Source organism: Prionailurus bengalensis, chromosome B3, assembly GCF_016509475.1.
Source record: "Prionailurus bengalensis isolate Pbe53 chromosome B3, Fcat_Pben_1.1_paternal_pri, whole genome shotgun sequence".
Classification (NCBI taxonomy): domain Eukaryota; kingdom Metazoa; phylum Chordata; class Mammalia; order Carnivora; family Felidae; genus Prionailurus; species Prionailurus bengalensis.
In genome coordinates this window covers 110606096-110624186 of record NC_057355.1, presented here as the reverse complement: position 1 = coordinate 110624186, position 18091 = coordinate 110606096, and the positions used below count along the sequence as shown (strand labels likewise).

Here is an 18091-nt window from a genome sequence, read left to right as displayed (position 1 = left end):
CGCCGCCGGGTCCGGGGCAACGAGCAGAGGCGCCGCCCGCCGGGAATGTGAGCGAGGAGCCACCGGCTGAGCCGCTACGGGGTCGGTGCCGATTTGATGGGACGGGCCCGCGGGGGAGGATCTTGAGGCCGCCGCCGCCGCCGCCGGAGCGCTGAGGTTCAGGTCCGGCCGTGAGGCCTAGAGGCGCCGCCGCCGCGGAACCGGAGGGACGCCGCGCCGGACAGCCGTCGCCCCGGGCTCCCTGCCGCTGTCCGGACCTCCCCCCGCACGTCCCGGTCCCGCCACCCGCCCCCGCTGCGGCCCTCTCGCAGGTCTCCCGCCCCTCGAAACCACAGATCATCTTCGGATTCTTCCCCAGAAGCTTCAAGGTAACTTCGTCCCTCCAGCACCTCGGCTCGCCGCTTCCTTTCCTCTTCCCTGTCCTGAGGAACCTGCAGGACACCGGTCTCTGGAAGGCCTGGCCGGGGCAGGCGAGGGGTGCGGTGGGGTGGGGTGCGGGAGAGGAAGCGCCCGTCCCACTTGTCCGATTTACCTGCAAATGCTTGTGATGATGCTTCCCATTCACTCTACCCTCCTCCCTCCTTTTCCCCTCACCTTCCGGCATTGGAGGCATATTCTTGTCCCCCTTTATCCACTGACGGGGGGCGGGGAAACACGGGGGGGGGGGGTTGATGTAGTGTGGAGGATTCAGTAACAGCTTATCTTCTCCAGGGTTTGGGCGGGTGGGGTGGGGTGGGGTGGGGTGGGATGGGAGCAAAGAGTAATTTAGCATCCCCACAAGGAAACCCATTCCCTGTCTTTCTCCTCCACCCTGGTACCCCCTTCCACACCGTTCCCCCCCCCCCCCCCCAACGGCTTGGATTATCCTGAACCCTGGAAATGCCCCGTGCCCGCTGCTTAGATGACGATAAAGCTTCAGACGTCCTGGTCCAGGGCAAAACCTGTTTCCCCGGGCTTTGCACGGACCCACCGCTACTGCAAGTTCAGTTCTGCAGAGCTTTAGGGTTGAGATCCTTGACGTTTATTCTGGGCCGCGGGCAGAAGGGGCAGATGATAAAAAAAAAAAAAAAAAAAATACTAGCAATAAATCATCTTTAGAGATGGGAGGTGAGGAATAAAAACGAGACAAAAAGAGTGATGGAGGAACAGGATTTACTGAAATCTTGCATTGTTAGGGTTAAGTGAAATTTAAATAATTCACATACCAGATTGGAAAAGCTGCCCCTAAATTTACAACATACAAATGTGATGTGGAGCTTCTTGCTGATGCAGTCATTGTGAGAAATTTTAAGTAATCTTACTTCTATAGTCATTCATAGCTTGCAATTCCATTTCGAATCTGTCACATGTTTTTTACGGTTAAATTAGATAGATTTCTAAAAACTTTTTTAAGAAAGACAACCTAACGACTTCAAAAATTCCAAACCTCAAGATCCTGTGGTTTTATTTGTTTTCTGTTTATGTTTTTGTTATTTTTACCTTGTCGGAATCCATATAATCCAGATAACTTTTTATTCTTACATGTTCAGGAAGAAACTCCCTTACTCTTTTATTTTAGAGGTTAAAAAACACTTGTCTTATGTATTGGAATGACAGGTGAGTAATTACATTTCAGTATTTCCCCCATATGCATTACTTTTATTCAAGTCTGCCATTAATCTTGAATGGAGCCTCAGTGCCACGGAAATGATGGCATCTGTTTAAATTGGAATATGAAATTGAGCTTACGGCTTGTGACTTTTAGGAAGTAGCCTTCATTTTAATAATTTGAGAGGTTTAAAATCTCAAAGAACTGTTCAGTTCTCTCAGTTTGATGGAACGAAAACCAGTATTTGATGATGAACTTAAAGGGAACTCAACTTGGTTGTGTAAGTAGGGCGTGAATTTATGTTTTCATTTCAACTTTGATGCACGACTTCATCATAATTTTGTGTATTAAGCTTTATTAACTTAAGATGGCTTCATTCAAAAAGAAGACTTCTTTGAAATGCTTTTAATTATGCCCTTTATGTGTTCTGTTTACAGTAATCTAACCTGTCCTCATTTGTGGTGTGGTTTAGTTTATCATAGCTAACACAGCACATTGCATTAAAAGTCATGCCTAGATAGTTTCAGTAGTTGTAAATTTCACTTTGCTGTGATACATTGGTGTAGACTCTTGAAGTACATTAAGGGTTTTAACTCCAGAACCCATTCATAATATTAAATATCTTGTGAAAATGTATCGATGGAAGTTTTCCAGTGGCAGAGTAGCTCTAAAATTACTTCAGGAATCTCAAGATGAGAAGAGCTTTGCAGTCAGAAGATGAATAGATGGCTGAGAAGAGTTCTTCAGGTATAAATGAGCATCTTTAATGCTCATTATCAGAGTGGCAGCAGCACAGCGCATTAGAACTATAATATTGCTTATGTGGTACTTCTGTTACTTCTGTTTTTTCCAAAATTTCATGTCCCCCGTTGAACGTACGACTTTTCTTGATTGATTTTATTTGCTTTCTTCATCACATAATCCCGTTTTCATGAATATTGTGTATGGGGGTTTTAGAATTTGTATAATTCACATGTATGCTTCCACCCTGGGGATATGTTTATGATGCCTCTTTCTCTTCAGTAGGGATATGTCCTCAGCACCAACTACTCCTCCATCAGTGGATAAAGTAGACGGATTTTCTCGGAAGTCCGTCAGAAAAGCCAGACAGAAGAGGTCGCAAAGTTCCTCACAGTTTAGGTCTCAAGGCAAGCCTATTGAGTTAACACCTCTGCCGCTGCTAAAAGGTAAGGCTCGTGACCAGGTGATGGATTCCTTTCCAGTTGATCTTTTTGTATCCATATATATAATTTTCTTTTCGTGGTATTTCATATTTGTTAAAGTTATGTGTTGCACATTGAAGGGATGGGAGATTTCAGACATGTTGAAGTTACAGGCTTTTTAAAGGGCTCAACTTAATGTAAATAGCTGTGGACACATGAAAAGAAACATTATCAGGAGGATCTTTTACACTGATAAATAGAAAAACTGAATGCCAGAGAAACCCGAAGAGGCCTAGGTCTGTGTTTTTCATTTTTTCTTCTGTTGACATTTAGATATATACATCATATGTGATAACAGCTACATATTGTACAGTTTTAGTCACAACAAGTAGACCTAGTAGAGGAGATGGTACCATTAACTTATGTATAGAAAATGGTGTTTGAAAGAATTCGGTTTTAAAAATCAAGAAAAAAATGGTCAGTTAGTAATTGCTTACATGCGTTCTTGTTTTCAGATAGTACAAATAGGAAACATGATGATCATACTTGTTCAATACTACTTTTCTCTTTCCTTTGGAATGAATTCATATTTTAATATGAAACTGCTTTTCCTGAATAGACTTCTCAATTTTTGTTTGGGTATGTGGATACTTTTTTTTTTTTTTTTGGTTCCTTTTAATTTCCGTCTGTTTGCTTGATGTTTATGAACAGGCGTGTTTGAAGTGCATCAGAACACAGCATTTATAGCATGGAAACTATCAGAATCTACCTCTGAAGGTTGATTTCGGTTTGCTGAACACTTGAGAGTGAGGAGAGAGGGAGCACGAACAACAGAGTGTACTTTCGTGGCTCAGAGGAAGTCAGAAAACCTGGTGTGCTAGTTCATTAATGAACATTTACTTCTGTAACAAGTTTGTGAAATTAGAAGGTATTATAAGAAAAACTGGAGATCGATTAGAAAAGGTCCTCAAAATGTAGCCTAGGATATTTCAGGCTTCTGTTTTTCCCCATGTGAACTTTTTTTTTTTTTTAAAGTTTATTTATTTATTTTGAGAGAGACAAGAGAGAGTGAGTGGGGGAGGGGTAGAGGGAGAGGGAGAATCTCAAGCAGGCGCTGTGCTGTCAGCACAGACTCCTATGTGGAACTCTAACTTACGAAACTGTGAGAACATGACCTGAGCAGAGAAATCAAGAGTTCGGCGCTCAACTGGCTAAGCCACCCAGGTGTCCCCTCCCCCCCCCTTCTTTTTTCTTAAGGAGGGGAGAGTTGTAACTCAGATTCTCATGTTTGTACTTGAAACTGGTGGAGACTAAATGAATTCTGACGACTATAAAGATGATATATCTACTAGTTCCTAAAGATGAGCTCTTATGAGTCTGATGGGGGAGAAAATTTTAGCTAAAGGTTTTGCTAAAATGGAGAAGTCTTTCCGAGATTTTAGAAGAACAAGGAAAAATTGTAGAAATGAAACTAATCATGCTTGAAATACAAAGTTGAGAGGTGCATGGATTCCTTAGTAATTTATTTAATCTGAACTAGACATATAATAGCAATTAGCATCTTTTATCTGGCAATAGACTTTTTTCTGAGGAAGTAGATTAAACTTTTTTAGGTTTAGAAAGAATTTTAAACTTTATTGTTATACTCATTTCTTGGGGCTTATGGTAAATATTTAAATTAGAACTGAATTGACCACTCGTTGGTTTTGTGGGTAGTGAAGAGGGATGCGTGAGAAGAATTTGACACATTTTAATATTTTGTTACTCCTTTTATTGTGGTAAAATACACCTAACAAAACATTGACCATCGTGGCTATTTTTTTATTTTTTTATTTTTTTATTTTTTTCAACGTTTATTTATTTTTGGGACAGAGAGAGACAGAGCATGAACGGGGGAGGGTCAGAGAGAGAGGGAGACACAGAATCGGAAACAGGCTCCAGGCTCCGAGCCATCAGCCCAGAGCCTGACGCGGGGCTCGAACTCCCAGACCGCGAGATCGTGACCTGGCTGAAGTCGGACGCTTAACCGACTGCGACACCCAGGCGCCCCCGTCGTGGCTATTTTTAAGTATGCGTTAAGTGTGACAGTTAGTACATTCATGTTGTGTGCATCCATCACCACCATCCTTCTCCGGAACTTACTTGTTTTCCCCAACTGAAGCTGTGTCCCTTAGGGGTACCTGGGTGGCTCAGTCGGTTAAACGTCCGACTTCAGCTCAGGTCGTGATCTCACAGCTCGTGAGTTCGAGCCCCGCGTCGGGCTCTGTGCTGACAGCTCAGAGCCTGGAGCCTGCTTCCGATTCTGTGTTTTCCTCTGTCTCTGCCTCTTCCCTGTTCAAGCTCTGTCTCTCTGTCTCAAAAATAAATAAAACATTAAAAAAGAAAAAAAAAGAAACTGTATCCATTAAACACTAACTCCCCATTCTCCCCTCCCCTCAGCCCCTTGGCGAGTAACCACCATTCTACTTTCTGTCTTTGTAAATTTGCCTACCCTAGGTAGCTCATATAAGTAGAATCATATAATATTTGTCTTTTTGTCACTGGCTTATTTTACTTAGCCTGCTGTCCTCAAGATTCACCCATGGTGTAGCACATGTTAGAATTTCCTTCCTTTTAAGGCTGAATAATATTCCACTGTGTGTATATGCCGTCAGTGGACACTTGGATCATTTCCGTCTTTTGGTTGTTGTGAATGCTGCTATGGACATGGGTGTACAAGTGTTTTCTTGAGCCCATGCTTTCACTTGCTCTGGGTACATGCCCAGAAGTGGAATTGCTGGATCATATATTTAATTTTTGGAGGAATTGCCAGACTGTTTTCCACAGCAGCTGTACCATTTTACGTTCTTACCATCAATGCACAAGAGTTGCAATTTCTCCGTATCCTCACCAGCATGTTATTTTTTGTTGTTTTTTTTTGTTTTCGATAATAGCCATCATGATGTGTGTGAAGTGGCATTTCATTGTGGTTTTGATTTGCATTTCCTTTATGGCTAATGAATGATGTGGAACATCTTTTCATGTGCTTATTGGCTATTTGTCTATCCTTTTCTCATTTTTAAAGTGAAGTCTGGTCATATTGAAAAATTTCCAAGAGCTCTGCTCTCCAAGAATGGAATTTTTGTGAACTTGTGTATTTTGCCAGTGTGGGAGAATTGGAGAGTAACAGGACCATACAGTATTAGATACAGCCACAGCTTACTTCCAGACGGACTAAAAGCGATTGTTGTGTAGTAATCATGTAATGGGGAAATATTCTGGAAAGCATCCCACAAATTAGATTTCCGTATCTATAGAACAACAAAGAAGTATAGTCAGATACAGACTTCAGAAATGTTCCTGATTTTTATAAAATGCTCCTGATTTTTATTACAAATTTGTTAAATGACATTTGATTGTCTTGTAATGGATTGAATTTTATTTGTGTGTTGTCTTCTCACCAACTTTAGGAAGTAATTTATGGAATGTAAAGAAAATATAGGAGGAATTTCTTTTTTTTTTTTTTTTTTACCATTTCCTTAGGAGAAACCAGAGTAAATTATGTGTGCCTACCAAAGGATAGTTACTGATTTAATTCGGTAGTATTGCTTTGACCACATTGGAAGGTTTGAGTTAATTTTATTTGGTGGTATAATATAAATGGCAGTTGGATTTTGTGGGTTGCATTGTAGAATAAAGTAAAAATCATGTCCTCAAGATCTTTAATTTTAGGGGAGTTTGAAAATGGAAATTGTGTAATTTTGTTAGTCATCCTTTAGAAATGTAATTTTTGAGAACTCACACATTAGGCGTTCATTAATGATCACTTGTTTTGCATGTATGCATTATCAGAATGGTTATTATATGCATCGTATTTGACTGACTTGTAAGTAATACTGCCATTAACTCTTAGCGTTGTAATATTTATTTATTTTTTGGGAAAGCTCAAGCAGGGGAGGGGCAGAGAGAGAGAGACAGAGGATCCAAAGTGGGTTCTGCGCTGACGGGCTGACAGCCGCAAGCCCGATGTGGGGCTCAAACTCCTGAACTGGGAGATCATGACCTGAGCCAAAGTCGGGTGCTTAACCAACTGAGCTACCCAGGTGCCCCAACTCTTAGTGTTTTAAAAAAGTCTCTTCACTTGGAGAACTGTAACAAAGTGAAAGGAAAGTTTCATCTATTTTGCCTCTTTTCTAACAGGTGGGGTTTTCAAATTTATATCAATGATGCTATTTTCTACAGAAAGCAATGCCAGCATGTTTTTCTGTATATATGCGTGATAAGTTTCCCGGCTTTTCCTCCGCTGTTTGTAGTGACATTGTAGAATAAACCTTTGAAATAGAGACATTTTAATTTTCTCGCTCTTTGCAGACTTCTGAAAGTGTCTGTAGAGAGTCCTAAAGTTTTTGAACTTGAAGGACCCTTACTCAAGGGAAATTCAGTGAAGGTTTTAGTGCCTTTGTGCTTGATAAGAAGGTAAAGACTTGGACGCTTTCCTTGTGCCTACACGGCATGACACGAAGCAAGCTTTGATGGTTATCTGTCTCAATAAGGACGGTTAAACTAAACAGGTTGGGGATAGACATGCACATTTACAATAATAATAATAGTAATAATAATTAGTAGTAGCAACAGTAGTGTACTACCTGGTTGGGTGATTTGTTCTCTCCCCACCCCATCCTCCTCCCGTGCCCTGTTTCCTTTTTTGACTTTAAAAGATTACATAAGTTTAGATTTGAGTGAAATGTTTTTGAAAAGTACTGCCTCTTTGAAGATGGGGTTATGATGAGAATGACGTCATCATTTCTAGTCTCATAATTCGTTATACGTTTTTGAGGCGTTTTGCTAATAGTTTGGACCTTCAGTAGTAAACATTCCAAAAACTATAACGACTTGAACGTTTCAGCAAAAATTCTGCCTCTTGGTGTTAAAACTTTTACATCGGTAACATTGTGTTTCTGCAACGTTCTTTCTTTAGTTAAAATCTTTTTTTTTTTTTTTTTAAGCTCTAGGCTTGTGATTCAGCTTACATTTTTATTTTTGAGGGTGACAGTCTGTGAGGACTTTATTCAAAAGTTTGTTTTATTTACTTAGAGAGAGTGCTTGTGTGGGTGTGTGAGTGGGGGAGGGGCAGAGAGTGAGGGAGAGAGAGAATCCCAAACAGGCTCCGTACTGTCTGTGCAGAGCCTGATGCAGGACTCAATCTCACAAACCATGAGATCATGACCTGAGCCCAAATCAAGAGTCGGATGCTTAACTGACTGAGCCACACAGGGGCCCTACGGACTTTAAAAATCCCAATTTAAAACTAGTTTTTGTGGGGGCGCCTGGGTGGCTCAGTCGGTTGAGCGTCTGACTTCGGCTCAGGTCATGATCTCACGGTCCGTGAGTTCGAGCCGTGCGTCAGGCTCTGTGCCGACAGCTCAGAGCCTGGAGCCTGTTCAGATTCTGTGTCTCCCTCTCTCTCTCTCTGACCCTCCCCCGTTCATGCTCTGTCTCTCTCTGTCTCAAAAAACTAAATAAACATTAAAAAAAAAATTAAAAAAAAAACCTTAGTTTTTGTGCTTTTCTAATTTTTGGATAGGCTCATTCTTTTTCATCCATATGTGCCTTGTGTAGTGTAAAGAAGGAATAGGCAGAAATAGTTCTCGATTTTTATAATGGGTTAGTGCCCTAAAGCGTATTTATAATGAGACTAGTTTCTTAAGGAATAGCGTCCTTTATTTTAGTGTTTACCATCTTCCTTGTACTGTGCAGTGTCCCGTGGGGAAAGTACTTGGGCTTTGCCACCTGCCAGGGTCCTAGCTCACTTACAACTTGTGTTGTCTGGGGCAAGTATGTCAATTCCTGAAGGCCTTGGTTTTCTTGTCAGTCAAAGGGGGATGATGATAATCAAGAGCTGTGGCAGTGCCACATTCAGTAAATACTAGCTGTTGTTATTTAACTGGGATTTGAGAAGTTAAAATGTGAATAGTGTGGAATTATTTCACTTCTTATATTTTTTCAGCAAAAAGTCGGATTGGAAATTTCTCAGAAAATTATGAAACAAGACCATAGTTTTACAGTGATGAACCTTTTCCACCAAAAAATTGGAAGAAACAGTTTACCAATGTATTGAATTTGGTAGACTGGTTATTTTAAACACCTTTGATTGGAGATTTTCACCTAATGCATTGGTATGCTGCTACATTTTTTAGCGTAATGCTTTTATTTTTAATGTATTCATTTATTGAATAGATAATACAGTTACATGGTTCAACTCTCAAAAAATACACAAGGATGTATAGTGAAAAATCTTCTTCCTGATTTGGTTCTTCCACCTGCCCTTCCCTGGAGCAACCAGTCATGATATTCTTCTATAGAAGGTATAGACATTCTTAAACCCTTGATTGAATGTGAAACGTGTTTTGCAGCCTGAAATTATATGCACATTTTGAATGAGTATGTCCATTGTTTAAATGGAAGGATTCTGTTATATTTTTCAGATTCTCAAAGGGGTTTTTGAATCAAAAAGATTAAGAACCATTGATCTAGTTTGTATCTTAATGATGCATGTTTTTAGACAACTAAATTGTCGTGTTTGTGTGTGTGTGTGTGTGTGTGTGTGTGTGGTTTAAAGAAATAATCATAAGCTTCCCTTTTAAAGTGGAAGCATGTCTGTAAGTTAATAGGTGTTAACATCCAGCTTCGCAGCCTTTGAGACAATGTGGCAATGTTTTTCTTTTGGGGAAGAAATTATAAGATCTTGCAGAAAACCGAGTGTCAGTTGCACTGTTTTCATGTGTGAAAGATGATATACTCAGTTGTAGTGAGGAGGTATTTCATTCACTGTTTTGGGAGAAATATTTTTTCTTTACCTGATAGTCTATAGCATAGAGAAAATTCCCATACAGAGTTGTACGTGGGCCAAAAGATATTAACAGTAAGCAGGGGCACCGGCGTGGCTCAATTGGATAAGCATCCGACTTTAGCTTAGGTCATGATCTCATGGTTCGTGAGTTCGAGCCCTGTGTCGGGATTTGTGCTGACGGCTCAGAGCCTGGAGCCTGTTTCAGATTCTGTGTCTTCCTCCCTCTCTGTCCCTCCCCCGCTCATGCTCTGTCTCTCTCATAAATAAACTTAAAAAAAAAATAAGCATACCTGATTTATTAATCATTGAAAAGTAGGATAGCAAGGTGCCTGGTTGGCTTAGTCGATTAAACATCCGACTTCAGCTCAGGTCATGATCTCACCGTCCGTGAGTTTGAGCCCTGCGTCAGGCTCTGTGCTGACAGCTCAGAGCCTGGAACCTGCTTCAGATTCTGTGTCTCCCTCTCTCTCTGCCCCTCCCCCACTCTCTCTCTCTCTCTCTCTCTCTCTCTCTCTCTCTCTGCCTCTCAAAAATGAATAAACATTAAAAAAATTAAAAAAAAAAGTAGGATAGCAAGTTACATTCATATCACATTCTTTTTGAGTGTGATAATTACTGTGTAGTTCTTAACCTTGGGTTCATGGATTTCTGGTTGGGGATAGGATGTGTGCATCATGAATGGACTTTGGGGTTCCTTTTTTAATGTTTATTTTTGAGAGATCGTGCATAAGCAGGGGAGGGCCAGAGAGAGAGGGGACAGAGGATCTGAAGTGGGTCTCTGTGCTGATAGCAGTGAGCCCAATGCGGGGCTCGAACTCATGAACTGTGAGATCATGACCTGAGCCAAAGTTGGACACTCAATTGACTGAGTCACCTGGGTGCTCTGGGCTTTAAGGTTCTAAGACCCTCCCAAAATTATATGTAAAGTTTCTGTGAGTGTGCATTTTGTTTTAGAACAGAGTTCACTGCTTTCCTCAGATTGTGGAAGATTTAGCCCTACCATTCTTGCTCTTTCCTCATAGGTAAGAGCTTTGGAGTTAGACTAGAAGACTGGGAATTGTTAATATTTTCTGAGTATTACATTAGCTGTACGTGTAAACTTATGCTTTATACACTTAACACTAAACGTGATAAGCTACAAACAGAAGTCATCATAACGTGGATCTCTCCAGGATATAACCCAGCCCAGGCATAAAATATTGAGGTGCCAAATGAATCTTCTCATAAGGTGAAGCGGCCTTTTGTACCTAGAACTTTCTTCCCCCCACTTCGTGTCATTCTTCAAATTTCATCTCACATGGAACCTTCTTAGGGATCATCCTTCCTGACTCTTAAGACTGATCTTCTTTGAAGTTGCTGTCAGTTTGTTGTTTCTTGTTTTATATTTATAATCTGAAATTATTTTTTGTTAGTTGGTTCACTTGTATGTTATCTGTTTCTCCTCCTGCATTAGAATAGAATCTTCAGTGTAGAAACCTGGTTTTTCTTATCTCTAGGGCTTAGATCTGTGCCTAGTACATAGCCGGCCTTTGATAAATATTTGTTAGCAAATTAATTAACATTGTTAGTTGACATTTCAATTGTTAGTAATGGTAGCATAGGCATTTGTTTTTTCTTCCTTAAGTACTAAATTATTTTCCCCGCAAATCCAACTCATGCAGATTTTGTGTTAGCTTTTAATTTATACAAAGTCATAGACTTGTTTAATGAAGACTTTTTATTTTTAAAGGATCAAATTGCCGAGTGTTCTCTTAAAATCCTGAGTGAGGCTTTGTACTTTGATATTTATGCATGTTTCAGGTTAGGAACAGAAGTAGTATCTGGTGAAGGGAGGATGGAGTGGTTTTTAATGTATGACATACTTTGAGTGGTTTCTTTTACTTGGAGGATTCATCACTTGCGTGTTACAGCAAATGTTAAATACAGTGGAATGCCTTTTTTCTGCTGATGTTTGAGGACTGAAGTATGGGCTAATCAAATCACCAGCCTTTCTTTCTTTACATAGTTTAAGAGGGAGTAGCATATCTGAATATCATAGTGGATTTTCAGAGCAGGGTTTTATGGTTAAATTTCCTCATCGTTCAAACTTTTAATTTGTAATAATGTTAGCTCTTAATATTAGATGTTGTAGTGCTTACAAAAGAACAGTAAAGTTTCTAGATAGTTCTAAAATGCTAGCTAGGGTAGTTCTTTGGTTTGTTTGCAAATGACGCCATGATGTCCTTTTCTACTACTTAAAAATACTTGTCTGCCCGTTGTATTTGAAGATTTTCTGAAAACAAATATGGGATCTTATTTTTATGTTACAGTAGAATTAAGCCTATGATGAACATATTGCTTGGACAATATGTTATTTTTGCCTAATATGTAGTAATATATACCTAATATATATACAATATATATTACCTAAGTGGGGACTTCTAAGTGTTTTCTTTTATCTTCAAAATTGGGAGAGTATTATAGCCCACCTCATAGAGTCAGATGAAGTGCTATAAAGCAGATAAAACATTTATCTCAGTGTTGGATACATGGTAGGGGTTGAAGAATATTAACTGTTATAGTTAATATAACTGTATAATAACTACAGAAAATACAGAAGAACTGTATAATAGAAAAATGCTTCTTGGGGGGGCCTGGGTGGCTCAGTTGGTTAAGTGTCCGACTTCAGCTCACAAGTTTGAGCCCCACGTCGGGCTCTGTGCTGACAGTTCAGAGCCTGGAGCCTGTTTCAGATTCTGTGTCTCCCTCTCTCTCCCTCTCCCTATCCGACTGGCCCTCTGTCTCTCTCTTTCAAAAATAAACATTAAAAAAAAAAAAAGAGAGAGAGAGAAATGCTTACTAGTGTTTCTCAGTTGATTTTTGTTCTCTTAATATTTTACATGGATTATTTCCATTTAAGGAAGAAAAATATGGAGCATGTAGAACTGTGAGAATCAGACTTTTAAAACAAAAAGAGCTAGTTCTTATGGCACATTCTCAGCATTACTATTTGGTTAACATCTGTTTCAGACTGGCTTCTCATTTCAGGAATAACATAAAGGGGGGTGGGGTGCCTGGGTGGCTCAGTCGGTTAAATGTCCAACTCTTGATTTTGGCTCAGGTCACGATCTCATGATTCATGGGTTTGAGTCCCACATGGGGCTTTGTGCTGATAGTTCAAAGCCTGCGTGGAATTCTCTCTCCCTCTCTGCCCCTCTCCTGTTTGCACGAGCTCTCTGCTGTCTCCCCTCCCCCATCTCTCTCTCTCTCTCAAAATAAATAAATAAACATTAAAAAAAAAACGAACATAAAGTGGCTAATATAATTATTTCTAGAGGAAATTCCATTTGTAGGAAGTCACCAGGTAAAATTTTTGTCTGATGAACTTATTTTGGAAGTCATCTACTGGGACAGGATCTCCAAACTTTTTTTTGTAATTGTTTACTCATATCAGTAAAAATAACATATATATTTGTTTATACATGTATACATGTGCTCTTATACAAATATATAACATACATGAAGAAAATAAACAAGTACAGAAACTTAAAAAGCATGATAATGAAATATAAGATGTATAGATGTTTTAGTATTTAATTTTGGTACCTCCTTTTCCCTTACCCATACCCCCAACACATGCACTGGCTCTGAGCACATCTTTGTTTTGAGATTTTGCTTTGAAGAGATAACCACTTCAGCTTCAGAGTCTCACAGCATTTTGTTTTAAGCCAGAGAGAGATGTGAAGGGTGGAATGAGAAAATCTTTACATTCTTGAGGTTTTTGTCCAGGTTTCTGAATTTCTTGCACCTTAAAGAAACAAAATCTGAATTTTGCCAGTTTAAGAAGTATCATAGATCGTTCTTTGTCGAGGGCTCTTATCTTGCTGCTAATGGGTGGCTTTCAGAGGGCCCTTGACTCTCTTGAAATTCCAAGCTATATTTTGTGTCTCTGGGCAGATTGTCATTTTTCTGGGCAAAGGGTTTAGATCTTTCATCAGATTCTGAAAGGAGTTTCCCCCAAGGCTGGGAGCCACTGCTTTGGGTGATGGGCATTTGGTTCCTCACTTAGAGCAGAGAGAGAGAATTTGTCATATAGTCCCTTTCTGTAGAAGGGAGATTAAAAAAAAAAATTTTTTTTTTTAACGTTTATTTATTTTAGGGTGAGGGAAAAAGCGAGAGACAGAGCATGAGTGGTGGGGGGACAGAGAGAGAGGAAAACACAGAATCCAAAGCAGGCTCCAGGCTCCGAGCTGTCAGCACGGAGCCCGACACGGGGTTCCAACTCACGGACCGTGAGATCATGACCTCAGCTGAAGTCAGACGCTTAACCGACTGAGCCACCCAGGCGCTCCTAGAAGGGAGATCTTTCAACAAGAAGTTTCTTCTGTGTGTCTCTCCTAATTTTTAATTCTTTTTACTACCAAACAGAATTTTTAAAGGTGTTTGAAGATAGACGTTAATTACATGACTCCAGCCATTGTGGTTGTTTGGAGCTTTTTGATCCGTATCATTTGAAAAGTTAAGCTGAGTGAATGAATACTACCAATGGTAAACTTGACTGTGCTTGTCAAAAAGCATTTATTCTGGAGTAGCTGTGGACCTGGAAAAAGCCAGGAGGAGAGACTCAGATTTTCTTTGCTGGTGAAGAAATAGTTGAGCAACCAATGATGGAGAAGAGAAGCAATGTCTATAGTTTTGTACCAGGTGATGTATTATATGGTGTCACCTTGAAGCTTCCCAAGAAACCAAGAACAAGGGATGTTTGTTGTTAATTGAGGGCTGTGTAACTTGCCTCCCCCTTTAGACAGAGCCAGGGTCGGGACCCTGGGCCTGTCTGGTTCCAAAGCCAGTGTTTATGGGCACGAACGTGGGTGAGCCCCGGAGCTAACCACCGTCTTGCTCGTGCTGTGCTGGGATGATCTCCCCAGTGAGCCATTTTACTGCCTCTTGCAAAGAACCTTGAAAATTGTGAGGAGACTGAAGTGGTGAGAGAAGTGGAGAAGAGAAGGGGGCGAGCAGCCAGGCCAGCAGCAGCACGGGGGGTGGCGGGTGACGATGGACGGAACCGTGGAAGAACAGCCGGCCTCGGAGTTGGCTCCTTCGAAAGGCCCGTCAGTGCTGCCAAGAGGCAGACAGGAAGGGTCACCAACACTTCATGATGGCAAGGGCCGGGGTGGGGAAGATGCCACTCTGGATCCTGCAGGGTCCGAACGCTGTCATGAAAAAGTCATGCTGGTCATGGAGTGGTTTGGGTTTGGTAAACTGGTGACTGTGTGGCAGCGGTTTTCTTTATCATCCGTCTTTACGTCTTTGGGAAGTAGCTTAAGTAGAGGAAAGGGTGTGGGTTCAGGTCTCGGTGATAATCCCGGCTTTGTGAACTGAGGTTAGTTATTTAACGTCTCAGAGCTTTAATTTCTACTTTGGTAACACGGGGCTCACACTTGCCAAGGTGGTTGTGAGGAGTGTGATAATGCGGGGAGGCTGCCTAATGTGTGGTTTGTTGTGTGAGAAATAATTCCTTCCCTTCTCTTTCTGCCATCGATCTTTCTTTGAGTCACTCCAGAGGACCTGGATCTTGTTTCAGATCTTGTGAGGGTGGAGATCTGGCAAAAGTTCATCCATTTATGCAGGGCGTCATGACAGACTTTCACCTTATGGTGATGTTACATTTTTTGGATTTAATTAATTCATGGTTGCTGGTGCCTGGAACATTGTTCAAACATTAAAACACATGGAGAAAATGGGGACTTGGCAGCATTTCAGGAGAAGTACCATCTTTGAATAAGGTAGATACAGGCTTCGGATTAGCCTTTTACTGAAGCGCCTCCAGAAGACGATGTCTGGAAATGGAAGGAGATCACTCCTTTGCCGTACGTTGTAAGGAATTCAGAGTGGGTTCGGGCTCCTGAGGAGCTGTCTTATATTAGCAGGTGGGAAAGCACAGCAGAAAACACTTTTCTTTTCAAATGAATGAGTATTTTGAAATCAAGGACGTTTTGTAGCAGAAAGGAAGTTCCTTTTGAGAGTCAGAGGGCCTATTCAAGCTTTGTCTCATCAAGTTAATTTTTCAGAGTGATAGTGATGCATCCAAAGGTCTGGTGTTTTTCCCTAATTTGTGAGCAAAAGTCAAACTGACTTAAAATAAGATGTGTACAGAGGACTTTTTTTTGTTTTGTTTTGTTTTGTTTTAAAGGTAGGCTCCCTGCCCAATGTGGGGCTCAAACTCACGACCCTGAGATCATGAGTCACGTGCTCTACTGACTGAGCCAGCCAGGTGCCCCTATACAAAGGATTTTTGAAAATTAAAGGGAGGTTTTAGTACTCTGTTCTGCCCTGTCTTCATGCATCCTCCTACCTTTGCTTCTTTAACTCCGTCTACAACTGCTGTAACTAACTAGTGTTCTTGATGGTAACCAGCCATCTAGAAATAATACTCATTTCACTTTAAGAAAACGTAAAGACATCATTTTAATCAAAAACAGTTGAGTTGAAGTTCTGAAACTTGGTAGTTGTGAAATTTGTCTGGCATGTGGCTGGATCTCAGTGGGGGAGAGCATTGCAAGGTTTCAGGTAGGAGTAACTTCGATGGAACATTTGGCTGCTGAGGAGACTGTTTTACCACCTAGATTTTTTACCACCTAGGTAGGTTTTGGATAGAACTCTATTTTTGTTGTATTTAGATTTACATTGTCACATCATAAAAGGCATTTCAACTAATGGTGGAATTTATTTAGGCTTTTCTGGTTTAGTAGGATGTTCTAGAAATGGTATATACTTTAGACACCATTGGGCCTCGGAGTGGTAAGACTCTGTACTCACACTCCTGAGTTACGATGAGGCTTACATGAAATGAATTGTGTGCAAATGCTTTTCAAAGTGCGTGGGAAGCAAACGCACAGCTCTGAAAGGAGTCTATATACGACCTGGCTAAGTAGCCTTCTCCAAGGGCCTTATATTCTCGTTTTTGTAATTGGTCTGTGGGTTGTGTGGTTCAGTTCATTCAGTCATCAGATTTCTACGAGCGGTATGATGCACCAGGCACTGCCCTGGCAACGCAGTGGTGAGCGAAAGAGGAAGGTTGATGCAGTTCTTCTCAAAAGGCCATTGTAGCTGGAGGTCAGAGATTGATGGGGCTACTTAGGTTGTTGGAACCAAAACCAAATCATTCTGGTTGGGTTAAAGTTTGTCCTTGATCCTCAGAGCATTTTTTCATAGCTGTAAATATGTGATCACTGAATATATCAATCACCCATAAATTCCCTACTCAGTCATGAGGAATAATATTTTCCCTCATGTTTATATATTCTTGTGTTAGGTGTAATTTTTTTTTTTTTTTTGGTCTATATGATACCCGACAGTATTATGATTACACTGAGATGGTCTTACTGTTGGAGTTGGAATTTTAAAAAGTTGTCTTGTTATGGTAACATTGTTATTTTATATAATACTGAGGCAAAACAACATAATCACTGCTTGCTTGAAAAAGAAAATATTACCAATTTACTTTTAGGCTATAAACATGAAATTGTACAAACTGTAAAAAGCATACCAAGTCCCTTTAAAAGTGAGTACGATCCGTCTGTGGGTCTAGCTCTATGCTCTGTAGACGGCACTGTGTAATTAAAGTACACGATCTTAAGTCTTCCTGGGTTTTAATTCACTGTTTTATGAACTGCTGCTTAGGAGAGTGGGGGACATAATACAATAGATTTAATTCACTAAGAGAATAAAAGTTGAGAAGATTAGAGCTAGAATTAGTGGCAGCGCCAATTGATGTTTATTAACTGAGAATACAAGCAACAGTAAAACCACAGTTAGGCAAAACAGTGAACACTGGTGGTGTTATGGTTACTGTGAACACTGGAAAAATAAATAATTGCAAGTATTTTAACTGTGGCAAATCGAATGAAGTTAAAAATTGAATCCCCCTCCTTGTTCACTGGCTAATTTTAAAATTTCCCGAGCTATTGTGATTTAAATTATTGAGCCTTATCTGAGCCGCATTCTGTGGGCGGTAAAAATTGAGTGGAGTGTGCGCTTTTGGAACCAGTGCTCGAAGTAGAGCTGGATTTGTGATGGTTTACATAAGGAGGAAAGCATCATCTAGGATTATCTCAGACACTGACCTGTGGGAGAGTCCAACAAAATAAAAAGACTGTCTATAGAGAGAGTTTGGAGTTCGTGATGGTCAGTACTTAAATGGCCACCCTCGTACCTTAACGGTTACTGAATTTCAGAATGATTTCAGAATCATTTCATGGTCAGTCAAACAATGTGCATTCCTACGAGTGCATATCTGTATTTAATATTGACATAATCTGGGTGAAATCATATTTCTTTACAGTTTTACTTAATGGAGTATTATTTTTCTCTTCTATGTAGGGAGGACACTACACCTACATTTCTTGGCTAGAAAGATATTCTTCGACCCCTTTTTTGAGCCAGGCTGTTTGTAATATTGTACCGTTTATTAAGAGAATAATTTCTTCACATTAGGGTATCATAGTTCATGACCAATATTCTTTTGTCTCC

The 18091-nt window shown here is 40.4% G+C and overlaps 1 protein-coding gene across 4 annotated transcripts in view; it reads left to right on the top strand.

Annotated features, from left to right (window-relative positions):
- Positions 1–260: 260 nt before the first annotated feature.
- PPP2R5E (protein phosphatase 2 regulatory subunit B'epsilon) overlaps positions 261–18091 on the top strand; it is a 148868-nt gene continuing 131037 nt past the window's right edge. For 2 of the 4 annotated variants that reach the window (XM_043556316.1, XM_043556314.1), the window contains exons 1-2: positions 261–368; positions 2612–2775. In XM_043556316.1, coding sequence (XP_043412251.1) covers positions 2619–2775 — 157 coding nt within the window. In that variant the 5' untranslated portion in view covers positions 261–368; positions 2612–2618. The remainder of the gene's footprint in view (positions 369–2611; positions 2776–18091) is intronic. The other 2 variants (XM_043556317.1, XM_043556315.1) reach the window with 1 other exon arrangement.